Source organism: Myotis davidii, unplaced genomic scaffold (assembly GCF_000327345.1).
Source record: "Myotis davidii unplaced genomic scaffold, ASM32734v1 scaffold520, whole genome shotgun sequence".
In the NCBI taxonomy this organism is placed as follows: Eukaryota; Metazoa; Chordata; class Mammalia; order Chiroptera; family Vespertilionidae; genus Myotis; species Myotis davidii.
In genome coordinates this window covers 1,988,170-2,003,967 of record NW_006292908.1, presented here as the reverse complement: position 1 = coordinate 2,003,967, position 15,798 = coordinate 1,988,170, and the positions used below count along the sequence as shown (strand labels likewise).

General features: G+C 38.9%; 1 protein-coding gene across 3 annotated transcripts in view; it reads left to right on the top strand.

Moving 5' to 3' along the window:
* Positions 1 to 15,798, top strand: part of NOL4 (nucleolar protein 4) — a 233,177-nt gene that overhangs the window by 163,432 nt on the left and 53,947 nt on the right. For 2 of the 3 annotated variants that reach the window (XM_006766378.2, XM_015565682.1), the window contains 2 exons: positions 7,563 to 7,742; positions 8,423 to 8,614. In XM_006766378.2, the coding sequence (XP_006766441.1) occupies positions 7,563 to 7,742; positions 8,423 to 8,614 (372 nt within the window). The remainder of the gene's footprint in view (positions 1 to 7,562; positions 7,743 to 8,422; positions 8,615 to 15,798) is intronic. The other variant, XM_006766379.2, reaches the window with a different exon arrangement.

The window sequence follows — 15,798 nt, the reverse complement described above, 5'->3', positions numbered from 1 at the left end:
TGAAAATGGAATATCATTCAATTTTTCTGTTCATGTAATTGATCTGTTTATGTGAGGATTATGATGTGATGAGTCACTATTGAATCGTGAATGTTCAACCAGCCTTGCATATATGGGCTAAATCCAGTTGGTCATGGTGTATAACTTTTTATACATTGGTGGATTCAATTTGCTAATATTTTCTTAGAGACTTTTGCATTTATGCTCATGAGCGATACTGTTTTGGAGTTTTCTTGTCATACTTGTAATTTTGACCTCACACTAGTAGAATGAATCCAGAAGTAGTCCCTCTGCTTCTGTCCTTTGCAGGTAATTTATTCGTAAGTGTTGGATAGATTTCACCAGAGAAGAACTCATCTGGTTCTGATGCCTTCTGTTTTCAGAAGGGATTGACTCAATTTTAATAGGTAAAGGCCTATTTTCAAATTGCCTGTTTCTTCCTGTGTGAGATTTTGCAGTTGTACCTTTCCAGGCACCGGTCCTTTTTATCTGGGTTATGGAAATTGTAGATATAGTTGATTGTAGTAATCCTGTATTATCCCCTTGATATCCATGAATCTGTAGTGATGTCACTTGTTTCATTTGTGATATTAGTAATGTGTCTTTTTTTTAACTAGAGGCTTATATCATTGACCGATACTTAAAAACAACAGTTTTTGGTTTCTTTTACTTTCTTTATTATTTTCCTGTTTTCAACTTTATTGATTTCTGTCTAATTTTCATTATTTTCATCTGGTTACTTTGAATATAATTTGTTGCCCTTCAAGTCTCCTCAAGTGGAAGCTTCTTTTCTGATATATACATTTAATGCTACAAAATTCCCTCTAAACACTGCTTTTGCTGCATCCCACAAATTTTGATAAATTTTCACGTAGTTCAAGGTATTTTTTAACTTCTTTTGAGAGTTATTCTTTGACCTCTGTGTTATTTAGAAGTGTGTTATATGCCCTCCAAATACTTGGAGATTTTCCAGCTAACTTTCTGTTTTCGATTTCTAGTTTGTTTCCTCTGTGGTCTGAGAGGCTATGTTGTATGATTTCTTTTAAATGTGTTAAAGCACTCTTAGTGACCTGAATGTGGTCTATCTTGGTGAATGTTTCGTGTGAGCTTGAAAAGAATGCATTCTGCTGTTGTTGAGATCTCCTGAAATTCATCAGTTAGCATTCAGGTTTTCCTGCCCAAATCCTGGTTTCTGTGGATGGAGGTTTCTGCTCCGCTAAGTCATGGTTCTCTCTCTCTGCCTACCTGTCTCTCTGGGGGTGCAGCAGTTCGCCCTGTGAACTCACTTCTCTGATGGATCGAGGAACAGTTGTGGATTTTTTTTCTTATTTTTTTTACTTGTTTGGACTAATGTCTTTTAAGCTGCTTAAATGCTGGACTAGAAATCACCAAAAGCATTGTTTTAAATTTGACTATATGGGAGTTGTTTGAAATGTTTGCGGTATTTACATAATTGTCACTCATTAAAATTGCTTCATGAAGAGGCAGCTTAGAAACAATATCTAATTTTTTTTAATATATTTTATTGATTTTTCACAGAGAGGAAGGGAGAGAGACAGAGAGTCAGAAACATCGATCAGCTGCCTCCTGCACATCTCCCACTAGGGATGTGCCCGCAACCCAGGTACATGCCCTTGACCGGAATCGGCTTCGGCACAATATCTAATTTAAACATAGAAGATTTAATTGGATTAGGAGCTCTGAGTTCCTTTTCCACAATTCTAAAATCAAAAAGCCTCTCAAAAACTTCTCTTTTAACTTAAATTTGTGGAAAACTCATGTGTTGCAAAGCCTGACCTAAATTGACATGAAACTACATATAGTCTTTATTTATGCATTTACTTGTTTTAGTGTAAATATTCATACGAGTTTCTGGAGAAATATGAAAATATTTTTGTGTGCTCTGGGATATTTCAAACTCTATAGTTTATGCCTTACATGTTCTAGCTAAATCCAAAGTATTCTAAGTCCCAAACATATCTAGGGCCAAAGGTTTCAAATAAAAGATTATAAACCTGTAATAATATTTATTAATCTCAGAATTGGAGTTATTTTGTCAATAGATACTATGTTATTTTGCAATTAACTCAGCATGGAGTCAGACAATATGGTTAGATCATTTAATGGATGGGGTTAGAAAAAGGTGAACAGATAAATTTTATTTATAATTTTAAAGGATATGATTGTGTCTGGCATATTATTTGAGCATCAATAAACCTGAAATTTCAATGAGATAACTGACTTATCTTATTATAATTCATTTATTAGTTATCAAAGTCTTCTTCTTGCCCTCTTATTCTACTGATTTCATATCCAAAAGAATATGTGAAGTTGATTTTGTTTTTAATTTTGTCCTGGAGACCTAAGAACAAGCATGATATAATGTCTATTGAGCCTTGTTTTCAGATTTTACAATTTTTTAAAAGTTCATGTGCTTTATATATAACAAGCATTGCTCACCCATTACCACTATACCTGCTTTAAAAAGTAAATTTAAAAGGAAAAGGCTCAGGTTTCTGTAAGCCTTTATTTAATTTATAGTCATAGTCTGGATTCTCTCTTTTTCGCCCTACCATTCAAAACCAATATTACTAAACAATAATCCATAAGCTTCTATTAAGCACTTGTTGTATCCCTAGCACAAAGTGTTGGCAGAGCCCTTATTTAAATTAACAATTAACAAACCCAGACTATCTTGGGATGTTTACTATGTATCAATAACCATGCAGTCAAAATTTCTCAAGAAATTCTATAAATTCTACAAAGAGTTTAATTTCTTGCCGCAGGGACAGAGGAGAACAGGGGGCCTTAAGTAGATAAATGTTCCTCCTGGAAGAGCAAAGGAGCTGTTAGTAGAGACCTCCCTGATGGAGAACCACCACTGTAGCTCTTCCTCTTAATGCCCAAAGGCTCCCTCTTGGCCGGGATGTCGCCATTTTTCAATTCTTACTCTAACTTCACAACATTCTTTGTAGGTACTAGTGGCATTCATTTTGATGAATACCTATGGCGTCTCTAGAAAAGATAGAGAAGTCTAGTAGAGTAAGCATTAGTTTGGGAGCAAAAAAATGAGTAAAACATCACTAGGAAGATAGATGAAGATGTGGGCGGTACTGGCCAGCTGCTCACCAGTCCAGCTTTCTTCCTGGGCACACAGCTGAACAGAATTTCCAAGTCTTCCTCGTCCCTGTGGTTGAGGTCTGGGCGATGGAAAGTGAGTGGAAGGTGGAATGTACCAGGTCCAGGTGGGCCCATAGCCGCTTCCCATGGATGATCCTCCTTTGTTTCTCTACTGGCTGGGCGTAGAGGACTCTCAGACCCTAGGTTTCCACAGGTGGAAAGAGCCTGGGTCCCTGGATGACCTCGTGAACTCCCCTGCCAGTCAGGGAAATAATTTGAACTTCCATCTGAAGGAGAATTGAATTGTGTCTATTCACTGAATTTTGGAGGATTTTGTGAGTTACAGCAGGTAACATTATATTCAGGGGTCCTCAAACTATGGCCCGCGGGCCACATGCAAATGCAAATATTGTATTTGTTCCTGTTTTGTTTTTTTACTTCAAAATAAGATATGTGCAGTGTGCATAGGAATTTGTTCATAGTTTTTTTAAAACTATAGTCTGGCCCTCCAACGGTCTGAGGGACAGTGAACTGGCCCCCTGTTTAAAAAGTTTGAGGACCCCTGATTATATTGATTAAGGATAGATTAATTATGTCTCATAGCGTCCAAATAATCTCAAGCCAGAGGTGGTATGACTTAAATCGTGTATTCTGTAACATAGAGATGTGGGTGGGTGGGCACTGAAACAAGCCTGCAGGAGCTCAAATCACAACTCCACCATTTTTTCTCTCTGCCTTTCTCACTCGTCAAATAAGCATACTAGTATTTCCTCATGGGGTCCTTGTGAGAACACATTTGTATAAAGTATTAAGTACAGAACGGGAACATAATATGCACAATATAAGTCTTAGTTATCATTGTTATTATTACTATTAATGTTACTATTATTTATGACTAGATTTATTTCTTTTTAAATAAGACAAATGAAACATTTAATCTGCAAGTTAAAAGCACTGTAATAATAGGTAGCAGGTGTGGCAATTCTACTTGTCAAACATCAATTGTTTTTTAGTATCTGGAGGCTAGGCTGATGAAATTATTACTCAACATTGCTAAAATATTTATACAACCCCAGTCCCTTGAGAACAAAAATGGTAATAATGCCTCAAAACCATTATAGTATTACAGTCGTTTGTGTTGCTGGTGATGGAATCAATGGTTCACTTCGAAGGCTCACTTTAAATTCCAATTTAACTTTAACAAGAAAAAGAAGTTCTTCTAAAAACATTTGAGATAATACTATAGCAAAATAAGGGTGTTGGGGAAAATACACTAATGATTCCCGTAACATTTTTTTGTCTTTTTAAAACAACTTGAAGAAAATCTAATTGATATTCACAATAGACGTTCTGAGATCTGATGCCTGCATTTCCCTTGTATTACTTTAGTTGTAAAACTAAACTGAAATGTTAGAAGATGAATTTTGCCATCTGGGAATTTCTCCTTCAGAGTGATGGGTTAATGTCTGTAGTAGTTGTTTTTGAAACGTTGGAAGGACAATTAAATCCGGGATGCACATTTGAACTCACTAGATCGCAAGACCCTTGTTGTCCGTGTGGTGTGTTCTAACCTTGTGATACAAGAGAAACCAGTGTCCCTGACATCTGCCTCTAGAAGCTGAAAGAACATATACTTCGTTGGGTTCTTCTCTCAAAAGTGGTGTAATCATAGGAGCTTGGAATCGAAAGGAACTTTAAATGTCATTCCTAACACACATTTCTGTCCTCATTTGTATCATAAAAATAAAAGCCTTGACAAATTGGCTAAAATGTACAACTCTCTCAGGAGCAATTCTTTCCCGTAGAAATATACAGCACCTTCACATAAAGCGCATTGCTTTTGACTTACGGCTTCTGTTTCTAAGTGGAATCTGTTGAATGATGGGCATCTTTTTTTTCCTCAGGAAGAAAAACTGCAGTAACCATTTAGAACATGAGGCATGTGTGCCAGGAGACTGCCCCGAATCAGTTGTTCTAAACCCATTTTAGAATACGGCTTAGACTCTCTCCTCGCCCCCTGCTCCATCAGCGTTTATGTAGCCTGTCCAAAGTGTCTCTCTCTCTCTCTCTTTTTTTTTTGCCTTGAGTTGTGTACTAAGATTTTTTGTTATCTGTTTACAGTGTTGAATCTCTCTGTATGATTTCATTGCATCCTCAAAAACTGCTTCTCACAAATGCCTTCCTATCACTCATAAATGTCTTTGGTCCTTTTTTAATCTAATTGTTTTCTTGTTGAGTTTTCAGTGTTCTTTGTATATTTTGGATTACAGTCCTTTATCAGATGTGTCTTTAGCAATCCTCTTCTCCCAGTCTGTGGCTTATCTTCTTTCTGTTTTTAAGACCAGCTGGTTTTGTAGAAAATAAGAAGCTAGCCTTGAGCGGCAACTCTGCGGAGAGCATGCCCTGGGTGGTGTGAGGGGAGACGTGGAAGGATCTGCTTTGCTGCCTCTCAGTGTAGCTTGAAGGAAAGTGCACGTTAACATGAGAAGAAATGGAGAGCGCAATGGACACAGAGTTTACTTCTGTGTCAAATGCCATAGTCCAGTCATCATGAGCTCACAGTTTAGCAAAGGATTGGAGATGGACTGAGGCACAAGTGGGGATCTTTGTAGAAACGGAACTTAATCTGATTGGCCCAGAGAGAGGCAAGAAATGAAACTCCACTTGAGAAGCAGAATTCAGAGTTTTTATCATTTTAGTTTACATTGTAGAGGATCATTTAGTTTATATGGATTATGCTTGAGATTTAGAGCCCGAATATTCTCAAATATGTTAAGGATGGGCTTTTTTTTACCTGAAGAGAGTAGGACTGTACGTCCTTTTTGGTTCCAGCTGATTCTGTTTGTAGCAGATGCTGGTTTGTGTGTCTCAGAGGGTGCGTAGAAAGAATAAATTAGCTCGGCATATTTGAATGCAGATAAGTATATTATAGCCTTATCTAAATATTGCACACTGCCATTTAAAAACATATTCTATATGGTGTATTTTTTCAAACCTATGGAATGTGTGCCTTGTATTTTATTAGTTAATTCCACTTCTTAATGTTTTGAACTATAAAAATATTCTGGTTTTTAAATTTTAACTTCATTTTGAGGTCAGTTGTCTATTCTAGTTTTACAATTTCTCCTCTCATTATACAGCTAAATTTGTGTGATCCTTAAAGCATGCTACACACATGTTAACATTTCACAGGGGCATTTTTTTAATACCATTGATTTAAAATTTTCCATTGTCAAGGTCTTTCAGAAGGATTTGACGTTATGGATAGATTTGAGGAGAGCTGCTGCTGTTCACAGATATTGCTATGTGTGTACCGGGAGCCACCTATGTATCTAAATTAGTATGTGTGAAATCTGCCTCATTACTCTGGCCTTATAATGATTGATTTCTGTGCCACTCCAGACTCAATTACATGCGACTAAACTCAGATTTAATCAACATAAAGGGGGGTGCAGGGAGGATGTATTTTATCATACATCTGAGTGTGTAGGTTAATTTCAAGCACAGTGGAATCTAGAGGTTCATGGGAGGTTCTGCTTAGCTCTGCTGGACTCGGCGTGGTTTCAGTTACAGGCGAGTTGGTGTTTTTTCACCTGGAGGAGAAGGTGAGGCACACGCAGGAGGCGGAGAAGGTTGGTGCCTTGGGATCGCCACTCCACGTGGTGGAAGGAAGAGCTGTTTCCCAAAGGAGAAGACTCTGGGCTGACAGAGAAGCAGGAGCCACACAGCAGGACCCAGGGTTGGTCTCGGGTACAGGGCTCAGCTGGGAACATTGTCTTGGTTGGCCTTTGTCATCTCTTACGTGTCAGGAAGCACTAAGCGTGACACATCATTGGAGGGACCCTGGTTCCTTGTTTTCTAAACTAAAATCAGACGCCATCCTGAGACTCAGACAATCTGTAAACTGATTGGAAAGCATGCTGTCAGACAAAGCACAAGCCTGGTCTCCGCAATACTTTGGTCCTTGCTGGGCAAGCCAGTTGAGCATGCCCGCCCTGAGCGTCCTCATCCGTTTGAAGAATCCTAATGCAGTGAGGCCGGCTCAGCTCCGAGGTCATTTCCATCGCGGAGAACGTGCGATTCAATGGTTCTCTTGCAAAACTGATTGCAGGTTGGCTTTTCTTTTCTTTGGAACAGGGACATTGAGTGGAAACAGCAATTGCTCTCAAAAAGCTAAATCAAATCAAATTTTGTGCCATGATGGGAAGATCCCATGGGCCTCTTGAGCACTTGAAATGTGCCCGGTGTAACTGGGGAAATGCATTTTTAATGAAATTTTAATTAATTTTCATTTAAATTAGAATAGCCACAGCTCTCGAAATTATCAACTCATTTCAGCAAGACTTTCTTTGAGAAACAGCTCCAATTCAGAAATAAAACACTGTGTCTAAGGTTGGGCAGTGCATGTAAACCGGCCATCTCCTCCTCTCCTCTCTCTCCAGTCCCCTGCGCACAGCTACTCCAGCTACGACTCCAGCAAACACGAGGGCGGAGAGCGAGGGGCCGAGGACCTGTCCCTGCACCGGGGGGACGAGGATGACGAGGACCACGAGGACCACGACGACGCCGAGAAGGCGGCCGAGACGGACGGCGTGGAGGCCGAGCGGCTGAAGGCTTTCAACGTGAGTCCCCCACCTCCCCGGTGGCTCACTGCTCACCCTGCACTCCCATGTCGCCTGCTGGTAAATGTGGATACTTTAGAGACGTGTTTGTTTAATTTGCAGAGGCGTTTATTAAAAGCACAGGAAATACTCTTTGCCAACCAGACACCAGAATGGCTGTGTTTTGCTTAGGATGTTAAGGCCCGTGTGGCCGGACACGGGCGTGTTGTGTGAGTATCATGTGGACCCGGTGGGTGAGCAGTCCACAGCCCGCCACCAGCTCGCTCTTCTGCTGCCCAGTTTGTTAATGATGCATGACAGAGAGTCCGTGGTCTGTGTGCAGAGTAGCAAAGTGGCGGCCGTATTGCATTTCTCTCGAACAGAGAATTTGATGGGGTGCTTCGTTGTCGCAGTCTACTGTTGCCTCCTGTTTTTTTTCTACACAATAGTCTATACTTTTCTGTCTGTCTGTGTCTGTCTGCCTTTCTCTCTCTCTTTTTCTCTCTCTCTCTTTTTATCCAACCATTGAGAAAGTCTTTAAAGAGTGTTTGCTTAAAATCTCTGGCTTTCCATTGCAAAGTTCTCCAGTGAATACACCAAAAGACAAGAGTATTTTTCCTATCCGTGATCAAGACAGGAAGCGAGGAACAGCTGAGAGCAGCCCTCCAAACCCTTCTCCTCTGTCTCCCTCTTGCCAACAGATGTTTGTCAGGCTGTTTGTAGATGAAAACTTGGACCGAATGGTCCCAATCTCTAAGCAGCCCAAAGAAAAGATCCAGGCTATCATTGACTCATGCAGGCGACAATTCCCTGAGTACCAAGAGCGTGCCAGAAAGCGCATCCGTACTTACCTCAAGTCCTGCAGGCGGATGAAAAGAAGTGGTTTTGAGATGGTGAGTTTTGACTGAAAACACAGCCCTAGATTCCATCCAAATCCCACATGTAAACCATGACACTATTTATTTTTTCATCCTAGTGTCTTTTTTTGTTTTTTCCATGATGTCAGGTCACAGGGGTTCTGTTTGCTCGTTTGTTTCCCCCCTTCTCCTTTCCATCTTCCTGAAGTATATTTATCCCTTGTTTATTCAACCAGGAACACCTCGTGAGCCCAGCGCTCTCAGGCCCACGTGGTAACGTGCCATAGAAAATGAGGGTGCTGTGGGTCAGATCCCATGAGAACCAGCATCTCATTCATGTTTGTTTGCTTTCTGTTACTGCTGAAGTGGAGAGGAGGATGAGCAAGCCTTGAGGCTTTCGATGGCCTGGGAGAATGGCTTTCGGTGGAACGGGAGGAAATGGATGGGTCCATCTAAGGAACAGCGTTCTCGTGCCAACGCTTAACAGATAGCAAGCCTTGGAAGTAACCATCGGGGGTGGAGACCCTCGTGTGAAAAACAAGGCTTTGTTGTACTCAGCGCATCTGTGTGCTGTGGGTGAAAGCATGAGCTCTTCTATTCAGCTGGGCTGTATACATGGGTGAGCTTAGGCGGAGGTTAGAGTACTTATGGGTGGAAATCAGGTACTGTTTTTTTTTTTAACCTGGTTATAATTCACCTTGCTCTCTAAATGTACACCTGTAGATAGTGCATACATCTATAGTGTATTTTTAATTTTTTAAAGGTATGTGAGCAGAAATGTATTGGGAATTTTCTGAAATCTTTTTTCCTCTCTTGACTCCTTAAAAGCTAAGACCTTGAATGTTTGTGATCCGTGCCTCTCATTCTTCGGTGAAAGGGGCCAGGAGCTAGTGTGTATAGGAGAAATTTCAGAGGATGTCGTATATGAGAAATCCTTTTTCAGACGTAAATGAAATCACACAATAACAAATCCACCATCTGCTATCAAATTTTCTGCATTGGCTTGTGAAAATATCATTGATTTTTTTTTTAAAAAAGGGACTGTTCTTATGGAGAAGCAGGGTCTTCCTGGATGGGAAAGAGCATGGGTTTGGACCCCAGGGAGCCTGGCTTGGAGTTCCAGATTCATACTTTGTAGCTGGGTGGCTCCGGCAAGCCACCTCAACTGCCTGGGTCAGGCACCTCTCTGTGGTGACACTAATTCCTAAGTTATAAAGCTATGAGAATTCTATAAACTGTCATACGTAAAGCTCTGGGAGCCACTTCTGACCCACAGTCATCACTAAATAAAATCTTAACTCTGAAAATATTATCAAATATTTTTTAATTCATCATCTGAAAAAAGCTCTCATCATACAACCACAGAATCCACCACGGAAGTAGTTGTTTACTTCTCAGAATAACTGCATTAAAATCAGAGGTGTTGTGCATCAGCCATTTTAAAGTAAGAATGGCATAGCTGTGTCTGATCAAACTAAATTATTACAAGCGGAGGTGATATGATATAAAAAAGGAGAGACACTTGACGGAAAAAAAGCTATTTTCCCCATTATTGAATTATTAAAAGGTTATTATCATTTACCCAATAGGAGAGGATATCTAAGCGGGTGTAAAAGCCCAGAATCCTGGCACTGACCTAGAATCTGGCTCAGGAGCACTAAGCAGCTGACGTGAAATCCCAACTAAAACTATGTCTCACTCAGAGCACAAAGTATATGACATAGCTTCCTTTTTCAGTTACAATAAAGATAATATCAGTATTTTTTATTTTAACAGCATCTGGCATTACTCTTTCTTCCTAATCATTTAATATTTAGAGACTATTTTCTTTGGTAAAATTTATTATTTTTCATAGTATAAATGTTTCATTAATCATTATTTCAGAGAAGAAATAATTTTCATGTAGAACTCTCAATTTCTCTAAGGCATATTTGAAATATTCGTGGGTTTTTCATTAATTGTATTTTTTACTTCCATGGACGTCTCTTGTCAACCTCACACTATGCATAGAGGACAAAAAGTTGACTACTTCAAAGTCAAGGGATTTTATAAAGGAATCTTATGCTGTACAGAAATGCTACTAAATTTGAATGTAATCACTTCATTCGCTCTTTATTTAATCTTACTAATAAAAGCCTGGGTGGTCCTCACACTGTCACGCCATGATGCCTTCACGCCGTCACAAGATGGCTGCACGCACGCACAGCGGAGGCGAGTCCCGGCGGCTGCTCCATGCAACTTCCGCCGGGGTTCCCACAGCCCTGCGTCCACCACAGAGGCAGGACCCCTGGCTCTGGCCTACCTCTTTGGAGCAATCCATTGAGGAGCCCCAGATGGGTGGGCGGGGCCTACGTCTTTGGGGCTATCAATCGCAGGGCTCCCGCACTGTGAGAGGGCACAGGGCCAGGCTGGGGGACCTCCTCCCCGGGTGCACAAATTTCGTGCACTGGGCCTCTAAGTAGATATATAATGCACATAACATTATACAACATAATAAGGAGAAGTCAAAGAGATGTCTGATCAGCTAATTAGGAAAATATAACATGTTCCTTGATTAGTATGATTCATTGAGGTGACAAGTTGTGGGAAGTGAAATGCTGAAGTAATAATACAAGGCCTAATGTAATTAAATGTTAAATGAACAACACAGATGCAAATTGTTATTGTACTTTAGCCCATTTTTTTATGCATTACTCAGCAGTGTACTCCTGACAATAACAAATTAGACCTGCCATATAGTTGACACTTGGAAGTTTGATTTGTTTTATGTGTCACTTCATTGACATGGAGTGTGGGGAGGATTCTGTGTCACTGTGAATAGTCATCATCTGTAACAGGTGGGAAAAGGCATGAGTAGAGCAGAGAGGAATCGCAGCTAAGTATTGTACACGAATACTTTTCCCATCATAATTATTAAATTTGATATAATATCAACAGGTATCTTTTTAAATTGAAAGAACTCTAAACAAAAATTATTTTTCTATTGTGTTTAGTGTAGGTAGACATGAAGAAAATGTATCATTTTCAGTATGTGATTGTTTTCACATGCAAATTATTCTACAATACTTAACAGGCCAACAAGGCAACCTGAAGTTTTTAACATTTTTTTGTAATGGAATGGTTAAGTGTAGGGCATTCTACAATGTTTCATTAATTATTATTGCAGAGAAGAAATAATTTTCATGTAGAACTCTCAGTTTCTCTAAGGCATATTTGAGATATTCATGGGGCATTCAGTAACCTTAGCTCTTCAGTTATTTGGGATGTCTAAACCAGGAGACTCCTTAAGTAGTGTGAAATATTGAATTATATGTTACCTGCTGACTTTGATTAAGAAATTCAAAGAAGTATTCCCATAGAATACTTTAACACAGCATATTTTAGTACTTTACTTGAGAATCTTGGCATTCATTTTGACTAATTTCCTGCTGTCATTAATACAAAATCTATTCATGTTTAATTATTCGGTACTATCCCTCAAGAATTTACATTTCAACACACATACTTTCAATTAACTGCCTATAATAATTCAAGTTCATATTTATGCATTTTTATTTAACTGGAATTATCAAGACCCCCACAGATCTTGATTGCTAAAGCAGCCAAAATTTCTGTCATCACAATAAGTATTTTCTATAATGCATGAAGTATAACTGCTTTATGACACTTTTCTACACATTCTTCACATTTTTACCACTTCATTGCTAACAAACATCTCAAACCATAAAATCCTCAGTGTTGAATATCAGAGTATGTTTTGTGAAAAATCTAATAAGCTTGATCCAAAGTACTGTCTTAGTTTTCATTAGATTTTAAAGACCCCATGAGTTAAATAGCCATTAATTTAATCCTTAGACAGAAATATCAAATTGTTATTGAGTCCATTGTGTGGCTTTGGCAAACATATTCCACTACTTTTTGTGAAGAATGTTTGTTGATTGTTCCAGAAAAGAAACGCATTTCTTCAGGGTGTCCTGAGCCTGCATTCAAGAGTACCTGTCATAGATAAGGTCATAGAGACAAGGCTTTATAAAAAGGTGGGGTTGGCCTATAGCTGAGTGTCACCTGTGTTACATGATACGATTCCCATGCTGCACAGGTTTAATGCAAGTTTATAAAACTCAAGTGAAAATGTTTAGGTGAGATGATCAAAGACTCTTAGTCCTTCATTCCTCCTGTACCACAAATTTTGCCACTGTGCCAAGTTCTATCAGCTATCTTAGATATTTGAATTCACAAATCTCAGCCTCTTGAAAAATGGCCTATTTGCTTTCATTTTAATATTATGCAAGTGACTGTGTGTTTGAAGGAATAAGTCTCATGCAATTACTTGGTAAAATTTTGCCAAGGACATTGTCCACTAAGTTACTCAGTGTCCACTACAAATGATTTTATTTCAGAAACTTCTAGAAGGGAAAGCAAGAAAAAAATGGTTTCTCCTGCAGAAATAGTGCTTTTATGTTTTCTCATCACGAGGGCTTGGTGTAACCTTGTATGTTCACTTTTGTGCCTTGCCTCCAAGAAGTTCAGAGTCAAAGTCTTTCTAAGGTCCCCATTTCCCTTTTGCTGAATTTATTTTAGTGTGCATGTTACTATTTTAGGGAAAAAGCGAGATGTGAATTCTAAAAACAAATATGTAAATAATCTAATTATGGCAACACCATACTTTCATACTATCTTCTAAATTCTTGTCCTTAGTATTTCTTTTTAATTGCGTCCTATAATACCCATTTCAGTAATTTTGATATCTGATCTCTTGATCTTACAGTTCTTTCATCAGAAAATAAATATTTAATGCTTAGGAATAGTACATTTTTAAGAGAATTTAACTAATTACATCATTTGCTTCTATTCGTCTAATGCAGCCCCAAAGTAGAGGGATCAGAATTTGCTTTTAATTCAAAGCTTCCCTCATATTAGAAGCATTGCAAAAGCTACAGTGACATTTGCTATTCCTTCTTTAGCAAATAGAGATATTATAAAAATTTAATGAGAGTGCTTCTTTCAGCTAAATTTTTGATCAGAAGTAGACCCAGTCCTTCATACAAGAGTTGGATTAAAACCTTTATAAACCTGTGTAGCCAGTATTATTTAGAATGTTGCTCCATCAGCCATGCCAGCTCTTCCCCATTTTTAGTTTTCCTTCTTCACTGAGAGGAAAATTTCTTCTCTTCTGTGAAATAAAAAAGTTTCCCTATTCCAAGGAAATAGTTAATCTCATAACTTCTCTTTCACAGTCTGAGTCCATCTTTCTTTGCTAGATCTTCTGAAGGATTATTTTACACTCACAGATCAAACCCATCACCACCAACTCTCTTGATCATCCCTCACATTAAAATTCTGGTTCTCACCATGTTGAATTAGTTCCTAGGATGATCATATGACTACATTGCCCTAAACCCAAAGGTTGAATCCTTAACTCAGCCCCATTTTCTTGAGACTCTTATTTCTATCCCTCCTTTTTTTAATTTTTTTTTTATTTTGGGCACTTTCTAAGATTCTGGGCTTGGCAATGTACAGCATATGACCCTACCCATAGCTGCAGAAGTCTGCACTGTATGCTGCACTCCACTCTCAAAGTAGAATTCCAGTTATCGACAAAGCTTTGGTATTTCATTCTAATGTCAACCAGACATTTGACAAATGTACTGATATATCTTCACTGAACTCTTTATATTTTCCACCACCCACCGTCTTTACTGATATTCCACCTTATTCCACCTTATCTACTCTGTCACTGGTAAATTCCTCTTGACTTGCCTATTTCTGGTATGAACTCCACTGTTGCCATTTAACCAGTGTTCATAAACTTGGGATGAGATTTGACTGTTGATTACACTTATGGCTTGTATCATACCACTCAGTGAATTCTGTTTATTCTTCCTTTGCTGAGTTTCAAATTAGTCCCATAATTTTGAACTTTATCTGCTATCACTTTAGTTCTAATCCTTCCTAACTCATACCTATATTCTTGTATAGTTCTTTTAAAAAAAAATTTATTGATTTCTAAAGAGAGAGGAAGGGAGAGGGAGAGAGAAATATATATGCGAGAGCAGAACATCGACTTGCTGTCTCCTACACACCCCATACTGGGGATTGAGCCCAACACCTGGGCATGTGCCCTGACCAGGAATCAAACCTCCTGGTACATGGGATGACACCCAACCAACGGAGCCACACTGGCCAGGGCTCTTGCTTAATTCTTTAAACTCAGTTCTATCTCATACTTCCTCCCTATCGTCTATTCCTAGACTGGCACAAAACTAGGATTTGTGCCTGGAAATTAGAAAATTGGGGGCCTTTTTTTTATTTTTAAAAGAAAAGGAATACACCACTATGAGCAAAAATGATGTACATTTATTTACAGTTAGGAATGGTACCATATACACAGAAAAGGATTTAAAAACAGGGAAGTTTTGAAGATTCAATCCCTTTTCTTCTGACATCTTAGAAAATGTGCAGACACACTTACATATAATACTTTCTGGGTTTACGTGGCTCCCAGCAGAGCGCTTACTCATGCGGAAGGTGCAGGCCTCTGGACGGAGCGAGGGGGACCGGTGCCTGCGCTGCATTGGTTGTATGAAACGTCTCCTTGGCTCCTGGCACAGTCTTTCCCAATTCTGGCTGTGATAGTGTCCAACGTTGCCACTTTATAACAAAGTCTACATTGTTTATCTAAGTTGTTTATATGTTAAGAGCATAGTGTTTTGAAATGGAAGAGGCCAAGTTTCAATTCCGGGCTGAGTTGAATTTCCATACAATTGGATGTGATGTTTCTGAGTCTCCATCTTTCTAAAGGAGAGGCTGTTGGAGTCTTACCTGTGATAATGTATATACAATGTCTAGCACACAATCTTGCACCTTTCTATCCTATTTAAAAAAATGTCCAGTTAGTTCCTTTAGCACAATAGACCATCATATGGGATTGCTGCTCCCTCTCAATGTGTGCCGTCTTGGTCCACTGATGTTTCCTGGCTCAGGGGTTATGGGTACAATTCTCTCATTATTTACTAAATATACTAAATGGAAGAATAACCAAAATGGATAGCCAAATAGTTGTCAGAGTTACTAATTATTGTATCTTTTAGTTTTAGCAAAATATTGACCTGAGCCTCATAGAATACCACAGGCACACTCACATACCACCCCCTTTTCCTCTACAAATATATACAACTCCTAAGTAAAATATAATTTTTAAATACCTTTCTAAGCTCAAA